Raw genomic sequence first — 19,449 nt, forward strand, 5'->3', positions numbered from 1 at the left:
TAAGGGGAGTCAAATGTGTTATTCCATTATGATCACAAACACTTCTTATTTTGTTTTATATATTATTTTTTAACAAAGTAAGTGCTAGGATCATACAGAAGGTGGCCACAGTGGCTTAAACAGCATGAATGTTTTTTACCAACATGATTATGTGGCCACACGTAAACTGGAATTTGGCTCTGTGTGCCACTAATGTAAAAATTGAACCAAACAAAAAACCTAGTTCTTTACCTCATAAAATTGTATCTGGTTACTGATGACTATACAGAGTTGATAGGTTAACTCTTCAACTTTAAAACCTGCTTAGAAATAAAGGAGAAAGGTCTAAATGAAAATACCCATTTTAAATGTCTTTTGTGGAAATTATTTCCCCCAAACTGTGAAAATGATGTGTGATTTGGAAAAGGCTTTATTTTTACAAGTGAGATAGTAAACTCAGTTTCAGTGGTTAATATATTTTCCTGCTATGCTGATTTAATAATCGTTACTTCTCTCTTTTGATATTCCTTTAACATTGAAGGTGATGTAGAAGTGTGTGGCTTTTCTATGATCTCTGTTTAAATGTTAGCGTAAGTATAGGTTCAATTGATTAAAATGTTGCACTTGTGATTTTTTTTTTTACCCTAGCTATTTATCCACTGAGAGAATGCAGACTTTCAGAAAAGCACCCACCACCACACATTTTAAACTGGTGGTTAAATCTCTCCTCTCAAAAGTAACATATACATGTCTGAAAAAGTTGATGATCAGTTTTGTGCAAGGTTTATTTCCAGTGGAAGGAATGTTTTTGTTCCCTCTGTGATTCCACTTCAGTTTCAATGACTGTTTTAGTTGAAATGTTCAGTTGTTAGAAGAATCAAGATTGTGTGTTAGTTAGATCTTACGAGACAAGTGGGATTTGTTCCCTCCATTCCAGTTATCAAAAAGATTAACCCTTTGCCCTCAGAGTTCTAATTGCAGCTATTTAGAAACAAAGACGTTGGAGTAGCAAAATGGGGTTTATGCCAAGTGGAATGTTTCTCAGCTGAACGGGAGTATTGCAAGTATTACATAAATTTTGTCTTGCATTTCAGGCACCAATAAAAGCAACTTGTGAAGGCATATTATGCAAGACTGGATTTCCTGAAGACGTTTACAATGCAGTCATATCGAGGGGGTTAGACGAAGGACAGCCTCTTCTCAATGGTATTGTTAGAAGAGACATTCTGTTGTCTTATTATCTATAATCTTGAACATAAATTGGACTCAAGGGCTTTTTTAAACTTCTTAAATAAGATCAGAACATTTTTTTATTTCAGCTATATTACTTGAATTTTTTCTTCAACTTACTGTAATGAGACTTGAGGGAAAGTTTGTTGACCTTAACGGTAACTTGTGAGCCTCTCACTGACAATAATTTGGAGATATGTGAGTTCTTGCAAATCTTCCCTTGAATCTCCCCTAATGTACTCCTCAGCAAGGAATTCATACTGAACTGTATTTCTTATATATTCCCTCCCAATAATTACACTATTAGCATATGTCCCCACTGTGTTACTAGAACGGCCCTTACATGAGTGATCAGGGGATGGGGAATAAGGAGCGTTCCCCTTCCACTTTGCATGACCCATGAAGGGGCATAACTGCAGTCCCTGTTTTCAGGGTAGCACTGAGACAGTTCTCTTACTATTCCTTTGGAGGCCCACCTTGTTCCAAAGTGGGTGGGAAGAGGCACAGAGAGGGCAGAGCCATGGCTCCGTCCTTCTGTGTGTTGGCCAGTGGAGTTTACTGATCACATGGACATAGGGGAGTACGCTGTATCCCTTTAAGAGTTGTAGCAGTATGCCTGCTCCCCCCTGTGCACTGGGTCTCTGGGAGGAATTCTGTCAGTGTGGCTCCCCATTGCACCAACACAGAGCTAAGTCTGAATGTCACATGAAGCTAGCAAAGTCCTAATCTCGCAATGAGCTCTGCAAATGCAGACTCCTGTGCCTATACAGAATTCCATTAAAGCTTTCCATGGTCCTAGAGATCTTCTGGACTGGACTGGAAATTTAATATGCAGTTCTTTGTGTCCTGTTTTTTGGGAGATACCGATGTTGTTTCTTTTTTTAAAATGTGAAGTGGCATATTTGCTAAGTCTTTTAGTGTATAAAATTAGTTACATTTAAGTGGAATTGTAAGTGTCAGTAGATAGTTTCAAATTGTAAGAAAGACATACAAATTTTGCTGTTTTATAATAAGTGAATATCAAAGAAATTGCTTTTAGCTAATTTTAGAAATTGTGGAGTTGATCAATAGGATTAGTTTCAGGCAGTTTCAAATACATCTTAAATAAGGACTAATTTAATTCATTTCATTGTTTCTCTTCCATATGAATATGGCCACACAGATCAAAACATTTAAATGAAAAGATCTCTCTTAAATTAAGCTAAAATACAAATTGTTGCTTGAAACAAAAGCATTAGTCTTGATTTAGCAAACTGTATGTAGCAGTATCTCCCCATAATTATATTTTATGGACCTTGTTTTGTGTTTTTTATAACTATAATGGAAATTTGAATGCAGAAATCATTGATTAGCTTTAATGTATTAGAAACTGAGTTATTAAAGTATTCTGCTTCATTTCAAACAAGTAAACATTCTCCAATGCAGACTTTATTTTGTTAAAAGAGTAGCTTTGAAATTAATTTAATATATTGAAGTAAATATTTTGTCAAAGTGGGGTAATCTGGTATGAGTTGAGGGGATTTTTTTTAATTCCCCCCCATATGGGAAATGTTATATTTTTATTTATTACTTAATGCTTATTTTACAATAGCACCCACAGTTGTCACTGTGCTAGGTGCTGTACAAACACAACAGACAGCACTGTCTCTGCCCTGAAGAACCTACTGTTTAAGAAGACAAGTGCTTGTGGAAGGTTCCAATTTGGAAGCACTGGGGACAGAATGCTTCTAGTTAATTGTAAAACACAAATCACATAGACTATGTATTCTTCCCTATGCTGCCTTGGATAATTTCCTTGGCCATTCAGTCTTTACTCTCCTCTGAAACTTGTGACAAAGACTTTTCCTTTGATTTTTTTTTTTTTTTTTTTTTTTTTTTTTGGTAAGTTTTGGATACCTGTCTACTAAGAATTGAACTGAGATGTTGAACTCATTTCATAGCAACCATCTGATGGTAATGACTTTGTCTCAAATCCTGCATAGATTAGTAGTGACAATGCTATACAGATGAGACTTCCCCATTTGTTACCAGCTCCATTAGCCATTCAGTACACTACTGATTTTTACTTTTTAAGTGAATGTGTGAAGCGATATAGCCAATCTTCCCTTGAAAGATATTAAAATGTATGACATTTTAGGGAAATAAAAATTGAAAATATGTACAATGCATACAATATGTATCACATTACGAGATAGCATGAACTAGTTGAAAAATGACCTGGGGAATTTGTCTTAGTAGAATTATTGTAATGGTTAATTCTTTTGAAAATTTTGACATGTTTAAAAGCATATAATTTGCTGGTTTCACATAAACATACAGTCCATCATTGTATGGCTTTGACTTAAATGTAATTATACTTTCAATTTGAAATACTATTGTTATGAAAAGCCCATTTTCTGATTATTAAGTTAGATGCAGATGACAATTGAAGTTAAGTACAGTTGCATGACATTTGCTTCCTAAGGAAAACCTATGGATCTGATTCTGATCTCACTAGTAAATAGTCTCATATCAATAACACGGTTTTGGACTTACTAAAGATTCACTCTGTAATTATAAGTTTCCTATACGGTTGTAGAAATGAGAACATAGACAATTTTTTGGCTATGCACATTGATATCACAGGCACAGAGACTTTATTATCCTCTTAGCCAGAAGTAAAATAGACAATGATTCCTCAACTGTTTGTTTGTTTTCTTTCATAAAAATGTTGACTCAGAAAATTAGTTTAACACTTTTTTTTCATTCATTCTCTTTTGTCTTAATGGTTAGACAGCCAACATCTGTAAGGTTTCTAGTTTTAGAATATTATGTTCCCCTCCCTCCCAAAACTTAAATGAAAGTCAGACTTATGTGAATGTTGAATAGAGATTCTTGCCTGAGAGATCTTTCAGCTGCACATTCAGTAAGATACAACAGATGCAGGGAATCTCTTTTAAAATATTTATACATGGACATTTACTATACAGGATGTTGGGTGAGGTTCCACAGCCCATGAACCCACACTGGGGCCTGTATTTTCTGTATGGGTTTGTTTTGCCCCCTCTCCACCTTATTTCTGGGTTTCTTTACCTGTAGTCTGTTGTAAAGAGGTGGTAGGGAGATATTTGCAATATTGAATTTTTGTTTCATCTTTAAAAGTATTTACATTTTCCAGCAGATAGGCTTCTAATATAGTGTTTCCTAACCTGTAGGGCTGTCACAAATGTCAGACTGGTCTGAGATGTATGTGCAGGGGAACATGGGGAAGCCTGGGCAGAGGAGAAGAGAGGCTCAGTAAGGGCAGAGATGGCTGCATAGCTCTGCGTCCACTCCATGCTTTCACTGCATATGTTTTCTGTGGCAAGCCACCGATGGTGTAGGTGAGCTCAGATCAACTTCCTACGTCTGCAGAAAATTAGAAATCTCTGTGACAACTAAATGGTATAAAGAGCCTCTCACTCTTCTTCCAGTCCTTATTATGATTTGGCTGCAGTCAAAGCTGTGCGCTTTCTTGATAGAACTCGAGATTCACCCTAGAGCTTCTCTCACGACAATTCTCTGGTTTTCAGGGGCTAGAATCTAAAATTGATTCTTTTGAGGCTGTGTGATCTTTTGGCTAATAAGACTTCTTTACTGGAGGGCAAAACTGGGGTAGTAAAGTAAAAGCTAGAAACAATTCAAAAGCAATTCTAATTTGGAAGTTAAAGGTTAAAATAGTTAGAAAAGTTTGATATAAACAAATGAAAGCAAAAACCAGAGAGAAATAAAGTTCTACCCTGAATTTACTGCCAGCTCTGTCCTTGTCTTGACCCTTCGTGCCTGCATGCTGCAAGGAAGTATAATTAGTGATTAGGTGATATAACATATGCCTTGGACTACTTGGGGCAAAAGAGGGTAAGTTAAGGAGGGAGATTGATTTTAAATATTAATGTCCTTGCTAGTGGTGATTTGTCACATGAAGGTTTTTTAGTTTATCATGGGGAAAAATTAGCATTTTGTTTATTACAAATACATTTCTAGCCTGGTTAGCTAAATCTTTTGGATTCTATCCTGCAAATTACATGTGTGAGTAAAGTTGCATTTCCCCCGAAGTCTTTCATCTGAGTAAAATTACCTGGGTTCATGTTTTCAGAATCAGACCCTAAATTTACAGATACTTGACCTGTTAGTTTGTGTAATGCTTTTGAAGATACTTTATTTTTTGTCAGTCCTGTTATTGCACATGTACTCTAAGTTCCATGCTAAGAGGGTTCTTTGTCTAATCAAGATATTTTATGTGGTTTGTGTACTTATAATAATTTTCAGACTGGCACAGTTACAAAATGGTTGAGAAGAAGATATCATATTGTTTCATCTCAGTGACCAATGGTGATTGAGTGGATAAGATTATCTCCGTTTGTTTCTTCTTCAGGACATCATTACAGGGTACAGTTAAGGTTGTTTTAAGATCACAAGAATGGCCATGCTGGGGCAGACTAATGATCCATCTAGACCAGTATCCTGTCATTTGACAGTGTCAGGTGCCAGATGTTTTAATGGGAATGAATAGAACAGGGCAAAGTATCCAGTGATCCGTTACCTGTCGTCTAGTCCCAACTCCTGGCATTCAGAGGTTTAGGGCCATCTTGGCTAATAGCTATTGGTGGACTTCTCCTCCACTATCTTATCTAATTTTATTTAAGTGAATTATACTTCTGGCCAGTGTTACACAGAAAAGTTTTGTTTGTATATATGTGTGTGTTAACTAATGGCCTTTTTAAATAGGGGGTCTGAATTGTATAGTTGACTATAGCTAGTGATTTCTCTGAGTTTTAGTGGGGTTTTTTTTGTTTTTCTTTAAAATGTGTATAATGGTAAACATTGTTTGTGCAAACACTTCAGTTTTAACTGTTACTAACAAAGTTTTTTTTTTATTTTTTGTTTTGACATTTCCAGGTGTTTTTTTGTTTTTTTTTTTTATTTGTAATTAACTACTGAAAATATAAGTGTTGTTTTAAAAATTGGTTGGAGAATGGTAGATCAGCGTTATGAAAGAGGCTTTTTTTCTGTATGGTAACTTTCATTCTGCTCTACCCCTTTTTGGGAGAATCCTGTTACTTGGGGGCTGTTCCTTCGCTGTTGTTGATACCTCTCATTATCTCAGACTTTGTATGAGGTCCATGTTATGGAGCCTGGAAATGAAAGTGGAGGAGATGAATATAAAGAGACAGTTGGTTGCTGGCCTTATGCTCTGCTCCCATCACTTCCGGAAACTAGAGAAATAAACCAATTTGGGGTCCCTTGGAATTTCAACAGCCAGTCATGCGTTCCTTTGCAGACTGGGGTTGGAGTGAAATCCTTAATGCCATTTTTTCATTCCCCTGCTGGCTGAAGGAACACCTGCTGATTTATTTTCCTACTACTGCATCCCTCAGCTTTCCCATCTCAGACAAAGAGCAGCTACATTCTCCCAAGGTTCCTGAAGAGGATCCTTTTGCTGTTTTGAGGAACCCTATTTGTAGGCCCTCTGTGGAAAATATCATAGAGCATGGGGGAGTATGCCAATCAGTTAAAGGAAGAATCCAGTTGGCATGCAATTAAACAGCCCTCTACCTGTTTTCCCCCCACCCCAGGTACCCAAACAATGCAGTGTGATGAATCTGTTGAGCAATCATAGGTCAGCAGAGGGGCTGTGTCATGAACTGTTGTTGGTGAATATCCTGGTGCTCTTCTGTCTCCTGATTGCAGGGATATAGGTTGCCAGGAGGGCAAAGGGTCCGTGGCACTTGATCCTATACATCAATAGGACAGGGAAGCAGAGTTTCTGGATACCTTGAAAGGAGCATGGTAGTTGGAGTCAGCTGGCAGAGTGTGTTGGGATTCACGAGATGTCTAGACCTTTATTTATATAGTATTTGGAGCCTCTGACATCTAGTGTACAGTGACACCCATCATTTAGAAGGACCTGATGTCCCCCTGTTCCCCACCAGGGGCCAGAGATTACAGTAATCTTCTCTCTCTGGTTATAGGATTACTTGACATTTTTGGTGCAGGTGTATGTTCATTGTCTTTTATGCTGTGAACGAAACTACTCATCAGTAACTTTAGAAGAGAGAACGCCTTGTGCTGTGCTTAAAATTGGAGCCAATAACCCTTCTGTTAAGGCTTATCTTTACTTCTTTAAACAAGTATTCTCTTGTGAGTAGCATGTACTATTTTCCTGTGTGTTCCATCAGACTTAACATTAGAGCTGGTCAGGAGTTTTCTGTCAGAATAATTTTGCAACAGGAAATTCTATTTTCGCAGAATCCAAATTGTCCATGGGAAAATTTTAATTTTGTCAAAAAAATGTGTTTTCCATCAGGCAAATCAAAATGAGACTGCCTGCCTGGTAGGCTCTTGTCTATTTCATTTTCTGCCTATAGGGTGAAAGCGAAATTGACAAGAGCCTTCTATGCTGTTAGCTGGGAGCAGACTGCTGGGAGGTGAAGAAGCTGAGCACCATGGCTCTCCCTCTGCACTGCAGCCCAGTTGCCTGAGAGGCTGAGTGCCCCAAGCTGCCTCTGCAGCCTCTCAAAGCTTTTAACGTATTCTCAAACAGTTGACCTCTGGAAAACACGATATTCCCTTTTTGAAGCCAGAATTTCCTTCTTGTCCATTATGATGTGGTTCTCTGCTCTCATTCCAACCACCTTGCTTGACAGTTAAATATAAAATATATCCTAGAATATGTATAAAATATTTGTTCACCTTATTGAACAGCTGTAAAATATCTATATAAATTCAGCATTTTTTTTTTTTTTTTTTTTTGCTTTTAAGTTTATTTAAACTTTTACATCTATTTAAGTTTGGGTGTCAACTTTTCATTTCTTTACAGTACTAAACTGTTCATTGATGTCTTTTAATAACTGATCACAATAAAAGTAGAGAATACCATAGTACACAACAGTAATTAAATACATCATTTTGGATATACACAGTGGGATAAAATTAAGTCTTCATTTAAATTAATGAAATCCTATTGTCTTCATTGTGGCTTCTGGTTGTAACTGGAAGCTAAAATTTGGTCCTGTGAATTCATCCAATGTGTAAAGGGAGTAGTCATCTCTGTAATGTAGTAGCCCTTACTAACTTGAATTCTGAATAAAGACTTTTTGCCATTAGAATTTAAGCTCAAATATTGAACATTTAGCTTTCCTAAAATTCCAGTTTCATTGTTACATTTACTTGACAGAGAAAGGTAAATACTGAAAATAAAGAGAGGATACGAAAAGATGAAATGCTCTTTTCAATGAGTTATACAAGTGTCACATCAATCAGAATTTCTTTGTTTTCCTTGTCTCTTGTGAAATACCTGAGGCTAGAGACAGAAGTATTTGTTTAACCACATTTACCGCAGCCCCTTCTCTCCCCCCCCCCCCCCCCCCCCCCCCGCAAAAAAAAAAAAAAAAAAAACGCAAAACCAAACCACACTTCTGTTCCTGGATTTCAGTACGGTGGTCCATTTTGATATGATTAAAATATATTGATAGAGAAATAAATGTAAATCCTTTATTGTTGCAATGTGTTAGAATGTGTAAATTCTTATTAATTAAATTATTTAATTAAATTAATATTATTATATGTAATTATAAAATTAAATTATTAATATTAAATTATTAAATTCTTATTCATTAAGACTGGTTTTTTTTGCTTATGGTGAAATTATTTGTGGGGGGGGAAATGCTTCACGGTATTTAATTTCCTCTTTAACTGTATGAACAGATGCTTTTAAGGATCTAAAATACAGTGTTCTTCATATGTAAGAAAATATGACGTAAAAGGGCTAAATCCTCGCCTGTGCCCAATGAGCCCTGAGCACAGCTCAACAGGGGCCTGGAAAGTTGTTTGACTGATCTAAAGCCAGCTTTATACTCTTCCCAATGTCATTTAGAGCAGCCGAGGCTGCTCTAAACTATGCCAGCTGGTAATGGCTCTCAAAGGACCATTACACCTCCTGGGATCACTGGAGTGCAGCATTCTTCAGCTATCACCTCTGCGTTGGGGAAGGCTGTGTCTGTCAGAGTTTTGCACAGAAGTCAGAACACACAAGGCTGAGGATTTGGTCCTAAAAGTGGCAAATTTAATCATGGAGGCCTTCATTTAAAAAAAAAAAATATTTAAAAATAAATTAGAAAAATCCATTGTATTGGAAAGTGCCGAGCAAAAATGTAAGTAATTATGTATTCATATAATTCCTATGTAAAATCCTATTGATGTTCATATTGTGTGTATAATTATACATTCAGTTCTATCATGTAGAACTACAATGGCATCTTTGTTGTCTTGTCATCTTTCTAACAATCCAGGAGACAAACTTACTAATGCTTCTTATTGAACTGATAAGGAAATATCCTGTATTGCAGAACATATTACCATACTAAATATAACTGAATTCCAGTCGTAGCTAAATACTTAGTAACTAAATTAAATAATACTGTTACAATTTTTGACATCAATCAACAAAGAGAGTTATTTTGAGCCACTCCTTCAACTCAGTGGAGTGAGCCAGATTCATTCTTGGTGTAATTCCAGTGACTTCTATGGAGTTATACCAGAGATGAATTTGTCCTACTGTACCTACTACACATGTTGTACAGGCCACAGTATTATGTTGCTCTCTGTCATTAAGTTTCACATTATAGAATTTTTGTTTTACAAATTTTCTTTAAAAAGAAAAACTAGGAAACTCCATACAAAGAGCAACGTTAACAAGAAATTAAAGTTGAAGATTAAAGCATGCATATGTAAGGCAGTGTTAATATTGTGGTTGAATATATTTTGTTGATTTCCTTTTACGTATGCTTTATGATGCAGTCTTTAATTATATGTTCACACACTATTTTCACAGGACCCTACCTGTGCCAGGGCCCGATCCTGCAAATACTTGTGTGTGTTTTATTTACTATCATGAATAGGAATCTGGATGTCAATACACAGATTCATTCAGACAATATGTACTAAATGAAACAGGACTTGTCTAAACCAGTGTCTGATTTTGAGTCAAGTTGTAATTGCAAATTTCATAATGTAAATATGGAATAAATCTTTTGAAAGCTGTGGACTTTGAATTTACAGGGCTATAACTGAGGTTAGATTTTTGTCACTTATTATAGTGGCTAGACTTGGTGTAGTGAATGAGACCAGGGATCCACTCATTGGACAATGAACGTAAAAAATAAATATAATTAAGTTGCTTCCTTCACTGATTGCTATCCAGTTTATGCCCTATGGAAATAGATTTATATAACCATGTTGTTAAAGAATGCATTGTAATGCACACACTGTGTGAGACAGAGTAAAGGTTGCCTGGGAAAATTTAAAACACTGACAACTTGAAATTTAGTAATTTTTTAAAAATACAATAAAAGTAGTTTCAGGTAGGACGCCTGGTTGGGCCCCTTGCCAGTTCTTGTGGTTTTAGTCACATTTTATTATTTTTTAAAATGTTTTTTTGTCCTTTGTGCTGTACAAAATACCCATACAAACAGGGAGGACTGACTGACAGTACAGAGAAATTGGCTATAGAAAATGTTGTCAAATGTAAAAGTAAACTGACAAAAAGCACTTTCTTTAGTATTTCAGTATAGTTAGATAATGATACTGTTCAGATAGTGACTTGTGCTTAAGTAGATTGTGGCCTTTTAAAAATTATTTTAATGTATTTTTTATATAGCTGATAAATGTTTATTACAGAGGCAACTAGAGTCCTGCTAGCAGAGTAAAATGCAGAGTAGTAGCTGAAACTGTGAATGTGCTCAGTGTTAATGACTTGGATCTTGATCCTGCACCTTGTAGGTCAATGGGAGCTTTGCCATTGACTTCAGTGAGAGTAGGATCATGTCCTTGAAGAGCCATGGCCAAGTAGCTTAGGCAGGTAGGTAAAAGAAGAGCCATGATCAGTTGTGTTGAGATTATTCAAACCCCATTTAAAAAAGAAATTGTTCTTACTATTCCTAATCCATTCTGAGAGAGGTGGTAGGACTCCAGGGAAACTCATTAAACTGAGTTAACTCTTTCCGGGAAAGAGACACTCAAGATAAGTTGCACCACCCCTCGTTTGGAGAGATACTCGCAAGACTCAGGTCTCTTCCCAGACCTATTTAATGTTTAACATATATCCACTAGGAGAAACCGTGGGACTTCATGGGCTCATATGGCAAAACTTTGCTCTTACCTGTCTCATTTTTTTGCAACCTACAATATCAGCATGGAGATTTAATTATCCCATTATCTGGCTAAGATCAACAAGTCCATGAAGAATATGTGGTTGAAGCTGAATCCTAAGAAGACGGAAGTTTGCTTAGAGACAGAAGGGAAATAGTTTGAAGAACTTAGGGCCATAGTATTGCCTCCACTGATTAAGGATGCATAGCCACAAATCACTGTTAGGCTGCAGTTCTGGACTCGGCTCTGAAACTGAACTTTCACATACTAGTGTCTGTAAGAACTAGCTAGAAAACTGCCGCTTGTCAGTGCTGCTGATGACCTGGCTTCAGTAACATATACTTTCAGCGCATCATCTAGATCATAGCAATGCAATCTACCTCAGTATGAAAATATCAACTTTTGATAAAACTATAGCTGGTACAGAATTCAGCAATACGTTCTGCAGCAACCCAGGACGCTACAAGATATACATTAATTTGTATCTGCCATTAACGTGGCAGGAAGGGAAAAATATTGCAGACAGGCTAAGCAAATCAGTGATGGACTCTCATAGATTGTCCCTGGACCAAGGAGTGCTGCACCAGATCTTCTTCCAAAGGGCGATCCCAAAAGTTCAGCTGTTCATCAGTCACCTTGTCACAGGGCACTTCTTCAGCTGCCCTGTGTGCTGCACTGCCTTGACTTTTTCCATTGCCTCATAGTCAAAAACGTGCACAGGTGGTTTCCCTTTCACCACGCGTACTATTTATTCCACAGTTCTTTTGGAAGCAGAATGTGACACAGGCATATTGCAGCAGGAGCTTTCTGCACAGATTACTCACTGATCTCCTCTCTCCTGTTGCCTGTTCCTCCCACTTATGTCCTCCCAGTGACTGCCAGTTGTTTCAATAGCCTAGTAATTATCACCTGGGTGCCCCCAACAGAAGGTGGTTAACTGGTTTCACCTGACCTTGTAATCATCTCCATGGTGCAGCAATCTTAGTGACCAGGATGCTACAGCTAACACTCTGTCACACCCTGAACAAAATGCCACTCATTGTCTGCCCCTAGTGCTGAAAAGAGATAAGAGTTGGTGTAGGCCGTCTTCTCTGTCTCCTGTGAAGGAAAATTCACGTTTCATCTTCTTGCCATGACTTCTAGTACTGAGGGTCCTAACCAAGTTCAGGAGATAGAAAGGTTAGATCATCTTAATGGTCTCTTACTGGCCAATAGGAACAGAGAGAGGATTCAGCCATTACACAGCGCAAAGTGAAATGACACCAGCTAGAGATTTCCCTTGGAGAACTTCCTCTCTGTTGGGGGAATCTCCAGCCAGTGTAAAGCTGCCAGAGGCACCTCTCCTGCCTGTTGTGGCCCTCCTCTTCTCAACTGCTGCTGTCTTGGCTACAGATGTACCTCTCAGCAAAAGAGGAGGAATCTTGTTGGGGAAAAGAGGCAAGTGAGGGAAGGAAGGCATGGCAAAGTGAGGCTCCACTGTGGCTGATTCTTTGCTCGCATGAAGTCTTCTACTAGCACTATAATTTAAAACTGTCTCCCTGCAGCTGTAATTGATGCCAGGCCTGGACAGCTGAGGATTTGGAAGACATGATTTGCTTCCTGTCAGTTCTCAGCTCTACACGACACTATATTAAGACATAATGGAGAATTAAATCCATAGTTCTCAATTTTGTTGCAAATGGCAGTAACCAGTTCAATTACAACCTGAGTCTGGCTGTAGAGAATCTCTGAGAACCAAGGCACCTAGTCCATCACCAGGCCGGGATCATTCTTTATGATGGCATGGCTGATGAAAGGGGATAGATCCAGCTCTTAGCTGATCCAGCAGAATGAAACTGCTCTGATTCTTGTTAGCTTCTTTGTTGCCCACAGGGTTTTGTATAGGAACAATAAAAACGTAGTTTTCAATTTGCAGCCCTTTGGAAAAGCTGTGAGCAGAGAGAGAGATTCTTGAGCTGTCCACCTGCAGACTTAAACCTTGTCTTCAGAAGAAAGTTTTTTCTTGTTTGCAGTATTGCCTTCATAACCATAAGGACTACATTTTCTTTTTTGTTTTTAAATGAACGTTTAAACTCTGAAGACATTAATGACACCTGCCTGGGAAAGATTTCTATTTGCCACAGACAGGCAGGATAGCCAAGTCCTGTGTGTGTTTTAAATTGTGTGTGGTTTTAAAAGAACAAAAATCTCTAAAAGGCATAATTTGTAACAGAAAAGCTGACAGTAGCAATGGGATGTGTTAAATACAAAAGTGTTTAAAAAATTTGAATCTTGCAGTTAAACTATGAAACAAATGTATACTAATTTTTTTTCAGTGGAGATGAAGATAATAAACAGGCTTCAAATATTAAAGGCTAGATAGCCTTTGGTTAGAAAGCACTGCAGCTAATGGTGGAACACTACTTTTTCTATAATGTCCTCCAATTAGCTTTGTTCAAATACAAGTAAACTGGCAATCAAATGCAGGCAAAACATCCATCTGTAAAAACTTTGGGTTTATGCCTTTACATACCTCTGTTAAAATTGAAAAATATAGTTCTTGGTCATATTCAGTGAAATAATGGTCTTGTTAATAATGGTCTTGGAGCTATATCAAGTTGTTGCTGTAAAATGGGCTAATGAAAAGATTACAAAACTTGTCTTTGACTAATCTGTGAATGTTAAACATCACTAAAAGTCAAATCTAGAGACTGGGTTTGGATTTTTTGTTTGTTTGTTTGTTTGTTTCCCCAGAGCTTAACTTCTGGTTGTGCCCAATAGGGTTTGAGCCAAAACCGCACTGAAATAAATGGGAATAAAAATAGTAAAATTTGTATTCCATTTTTTTTGTATTATATCTAATGATGTTGTATAGCCTGCACATGGAGTAATTACTACAATAACTATAGACTCAACAAAATGAAACTTGACACTTAAAATGTCACCTGATATTTATGATGGGAGGTTTTGCATTGCAGAAGGAACACTGCTTTTGAATCTGACAATTTAATGTATAGTTGTTTGTATAGGTAGTTTGCAAATGTAGTTTGCTACAGAACAACACCTTAGAAGAAATACAGTGAGGGGAAGCTTGTGAAAAAAGGTAAATAAAGCTCTTGCAATTAAAATTTGGGTTTCAATTTAAAAAAAAAAAAAAAAACTTTTTTCAGTCCTGCTCTGCTCTGTGAGAATCATTGGCATGTTTTTCAGTCTTTCCTTATTCATATGCACATTAAGTTTGTTGAAAAAATAAAAGTGCAAGTGCGTGACAGTGGCAACTAACCATTAATTATGTCCCTCTTCTGCTCTGATTTATAGTCCATAGCATTTGTAATTCAACACTGCTTTCATAATAGGTTATTTGGAACCTAGTTTTATAAACAGTTCTTAGAAAGTGGTGTTATCAATGCCATTTATTATTGTTTGCTTCTTATTAGAATTAACATACAGTGTAATGCTTACTATTTAGACTTGCAAGCTCTTCAAAAATAGGATTTTGAGTCTATAGACTATAAAGCAATTAGCATGTTTTTGGTTTTTTTTTTTGGTGTTAAGGAAATAATAATGCCAATCAAAATCTGTAGTTCTCTAACTGAACATATGCCCTAATACTCAAAGAACAACACTTTCATTTCTTTCGTAATACAGTGCTGTAGTGCACACTTGCTTTTATAAAATTGATTAATTCAGTTCTCAAGAGATTGGTAATGGGGAATACAGCTTTCATTTCTAGGTCACCAGTTCAAATTCAATCTGTCAGTTGTATATGAAGGGACTTACTAACTGATGACTCTTCAGTAGCCTCTGTGAAAAAGTTTGTTGGTCTCAATCCAGTTTCTGGTAGACGTGTGTCCGTACCTCAAAAGCCACCATCCGTGAATTAGATGAGTATATTAGTTGTATAACTGAGTTCAGTGGGAAGTGGGATTGCATATGTGAGTAAGGCCCACTCACATGAGTAAAAAGTTCCAGAGGGGTAGCCATGTTAGTCTGTATACAGCAAAAACAACGAGAGTCCTGTAGCACTGTAAAGACTAACAAATTTATGCGGGCTTAAGCTTTCGTGGGCTGCAACCCACTTCATCAGCCCTGATTTGGTTTACTCTCCATATTTGGAAGGTTCCCGCCCACCCCTCCCTCCCCCCCCACCACATTAAGGGATAGAAATGTAATTTTAAAAAGAAACTTAGCTTCTCTAATATGGTTTTGCAGCAGTGTCATGATGATGAAAACACCTGAAGTATGCGATACTGTTCTTCCCTCCCAAAGCTCAGGGGTAGTTCAGTGCAGTGTGTGATGACGCTTCAGGATAGAGTGCTTCAGAACACATGGAAAATGGACAGTACTGACTGACTGCCTAATGTAAGATGTAAAGATTTATAAGATAATGGCGTAGCTGCTTCTTATTGGGGAAGAGTGTTGATATGCTGTCATTTTAGGTGCAATAGATCTGCAAAACTATGGTGAATGACTTGGTACCTCAGATGCAAACAGGATGACCTTTCCACTACCATTACCTTTTAATGAATGTGTAAATCACAGTTATTTGACAATCAGTGAACATCCTCATATGAAATATGAGACCCAAGTGTTCCATTTTAATCTCTTGAATGTTTTTTCTCCCCCAAAGTGTGAGCTTGCCTAGATTTGCACTGCAGACAAATCTGCAGTCTGTTCAGATTCTGTGCCATACCTCTAAAAGGTAAAACACAGAACTTGCAACCCATTGGGAAGCTAATGGGTTGGGGGTTGTATGGTGGCTTTAAGCTACCTTTTCACCCGCCCAATCCTGGGCTGTTCCAGAGGTTGAGAGGTCCGCAACATAATTTAGGTAGCTCTGGGGACCTGTCTAATTTATGGCAGCTTTTCGTGTTGCACAGTGGGCCTCAGTGACACATCTTTGCCCCAACACTCTTCTGACACCAGGGCTTTTGAAGGAGGTCTTTGAAAGCGCCTGCAGCTGTCTTCTGCAGTTCTGTGCTGGGGGAATATGGGGGTTTTAAGGCACAAATAGATGGATGCAGGCACCCAGAGTGTTTTGTAAGTAGTGAATGGCAATTGAGATGGGAAGATGAGTGCTTGAGATAACTGAATAGCTGTATTTTAGGAAATGATACGATTTATAATCAGTTTGAGTTTCTCTGAGGTTTAGAGCAACAACTAGAACTCTTCAGTTTTTCTTTTTAATTTATAGTCTTTAAAAATACTTGGAAATTCCTAGTATGGCTTTTTTTTTTTTTTAAGTAGTCTTAAAAAAAATCCTAAACTTTTCTTAATTATTTACTGTACATACCTTTACACAGCAGGACCTGATTCTTCTTTCACATCAGTAGTCTATAAAAGAGGTAACTCTTGAAATGTAAAACTGGTGTAAGTGAGAGGAGAATTAAGACCATGTTTTAAGAATAGTCTTATAAGTCAAATCAAACCTGATTATGGGACCAAGATTAGACACAGTGGGTTTCTTGTGCTTAGTTTTTTATTTCTTAAGAAAATTGCCTAACAAGGAAACACAACTTGCATAGAAAAAATATTCTGAAATAGATAATGTAGATGGTTTTACTATGTAATGTAAACCACATGTGTGAATATTGTATTGTATAAAGGACACTGATGCTGTTCTTTGGTTTGTTCAAGGATGAACTACATCGATTGTCTGAAGCTCTTGTGATTACTGCACTTGTGCGTGCATTTGAATATAGAATATAATAGATGTATATCCTAATAAACAGATTTTTTTGTGATACCTCTTTTTATTTTATTTTAATCTGGACCATTACCTCTACAGTCAAGTGAACTATTTCTTCCTTTCCTTTTTTAATCTCTGATGATAGAATAAAATCTCTTTATGTGGGTTTTCAGTTAATTGAAAGCTAGATATTTAATGAAATAGTATTGTTAGTATTGGAGTACTGATGTGCAACTGCTAATGTGAACATAAGTAACATTAGGGTTTCCTAGTGGTTTCCATGGATTTTTTTTATTTGTCCTTGACTTGTAATGAGCCTATCTCAATGCCAGTGGGCAGATCCCGATTCCAAAAGTAAAAGTTGACAGCTGTGGCCAGAGGGGCCTTTCTTGTGCGTATACTGTAGCTGTTGCCAATAATTTTAATTTCCTGAACAGATTTTTTTTTAAATTTGATTTTCATTGATGGGACCAAAATTAATGAAGGTAACATTTCTCTTTAACTCTTATTTTCTTTTTATTTACATGGTTTTGAAATGTGTTTTAAAATCCTGGGCTATACACCTTTAACACTGCAACAGGGACATAAATCAACCATCTTTTGACATGTGTTAAAGAATGGTTTCTGATGTGAATTAGTGACTGGCAGGCTGACCTTGGAAAGTTAATATGGGCCAAATTCCTAAAAGTGGTTTCCTATTTTGGGTATCCAGCTTTGGGGACACAGGGCTTGATTTTCAGAGGTGCTGGCTTTTGAAGTCTGTAGGCGTTGTTGGTGTTCAGGACCAATGAAATCAGGCCAAAGTGATTACATTTGGGCACTAAGGGAAATGGTGATACTCAAAGTTAGAGGCCACCTTGTAAAATATCTAAAACACCTAATACCTACAATATTATGTAAAATACCTAAGTATCCTCCCTCATGTAGTTTGCAGGGATTGATATTTGTGAAGCACTTTGAGAGGTGTTGTGTAAAGGTATTATTAACATTAAAATTGCATCTTTTGGCAGGTGAGGGAGGAGGAGGCCATGAAGAAGAAGAGATTTAGTAGTCCCCGGTGGTTCCCATAAAAAACCCTTATGTTGTTAGCTTCACCAGCAGTAACTTTTTTAATGCAGTTACAAGCAATAAAATACATTTTTTTAAAAGACCAAATATAAAAGTTTGTTATTCCTCAGTTACCTTTCATTGCTGATTGTTAGGAGTTTTATAGTTACAAATCAGTTTGCTGTTTTTGTCATCTTTATTGCAAGCTGCAATAAATTTGAGTAAAAGTGAAGCTGATTTTGTTACATAATTATTCAAGACATCAATAACAATTAGGTTATATTGGCTTCACTTTCATTAGGATTTCAGTTTTTCTTTCTAAAATAATTGACATAGCACAAAATGGTAAGAGCTCATTACTGACTGCAACTGTGTAGTCAGCACAAAAAATGTGATCAGAGCTTAAAATGCATTGTATTTTGTAGAAATTCATACTTAACACTGAAGGTTTGTTCCATACACAACATTGTTTCCCTTCTCTTTGGGATTGGCATAATGGTGCACTTCACTTGCCTTGGTCTTTGTCCATCCCTTTTTGTTCTCAGATAAGTTCTTTCTTTCATGCACCCGCCCACCAACAGTCAAGAAATTATGACCAAATTTGTGGTACCAAGTGCCACATTGACAAGTTGCTAGAAGCCTGAAGGCTTCAACTAAGTCTATTCTGCTCAGACTTCACCACTCATTCTAATTTACAAGTGTGCTTGCCACTCAGCAGAGCACAACATGGTGAGCAGAATAGACCTAAAGTATGGGAGCTGCCAGGTCCCTCCCAAGAAGAAAAGAATGAACCACATGAAAACCCCCTTTCAGAGAGAGCAGCACCCCACTAGCAGCCACTCCCTCCTTCACCTCACAGGAAGAAATGTCTGGCATTCTACGCCACAGCAACAAATGCCCATAACCATTTTTGTGTCTGAAGAATCTCCAGGGGTTGCTTGTCACTTGGAGGGATGATCAGGGTACTTGTTACATTTGATGCAGGGAAGGTTGGTTGGGGGAGGGGTTGGTTGGGTCCATCAATGGCTATAAGCCAGGATGGGCAGGGATTGCTGTTTCCCAGAAGCTGGGACGGGATGGAACTTCTCCATCCTGGAATAAAGGAAGTCCATGAAATGCCTTTTCTCTGCTTCTTGCATCTGAGCGTAATCTGCATGGTTGAGTGGGAACACTTGTGTAAAAGTGAGAAAATGGGCCCTGCAATGTGACAGTGTCTGGGTCCCCTTGTGCAAAATTAAGCGATGAGGAAAATGTTGAAGGCTGCACATAATGTGTGCAGGTCTGATGCTGCCACTTTTCCTTCACATTTAAGAGATCATTTTACTGTCAAGTTTGTGTCATTCATAATTGCATAATAG

The 19,449-nt window shown here is 37.4% G+C and overlaps 1 protein-coding gene across 2 annotated transcripts in view; it reads left to right on the forward strand.

Moving 5' to 3' along the window:
* CDH2 (cadherin 2) overlaps positions 1-19,449 on the forward strand; it is a 162,342-nt gene that overhangs the window by 21,431 nt on the left and 121,462 nt on the right. For both annotated transcript variants that reach the window (XM_067546279.1, XM_067546288.1), the window contains one exon: positions 1,074-1,185. In XM_067546279.1, the coding sequence (XP_067402380.1) occupies positions 1,074-1,185 (112 nt within the window). The remainder of the gene's footprint in view (positions 1-1,073; positions 1,186-19,449) is intronic.

The sequence above is a fragment of the Emydura macquarii genome, unplaced genomic scaffold (genome assembly GCF_026122565.2).
Source record: "Emydura macquarii macquarii isolate MOO-44397 ecotype Brisbane River unplaced genomic scaffold, CSIRO-AGI_Emac_v2 contig_212, whole genome shotgun sequence".
NCBI classification, from domain to species: domain Eukaryota; kingdom Metazoa; phylum Chordata; order Testudines; family Chelidae; genus Emydura; species Emydura macquarii.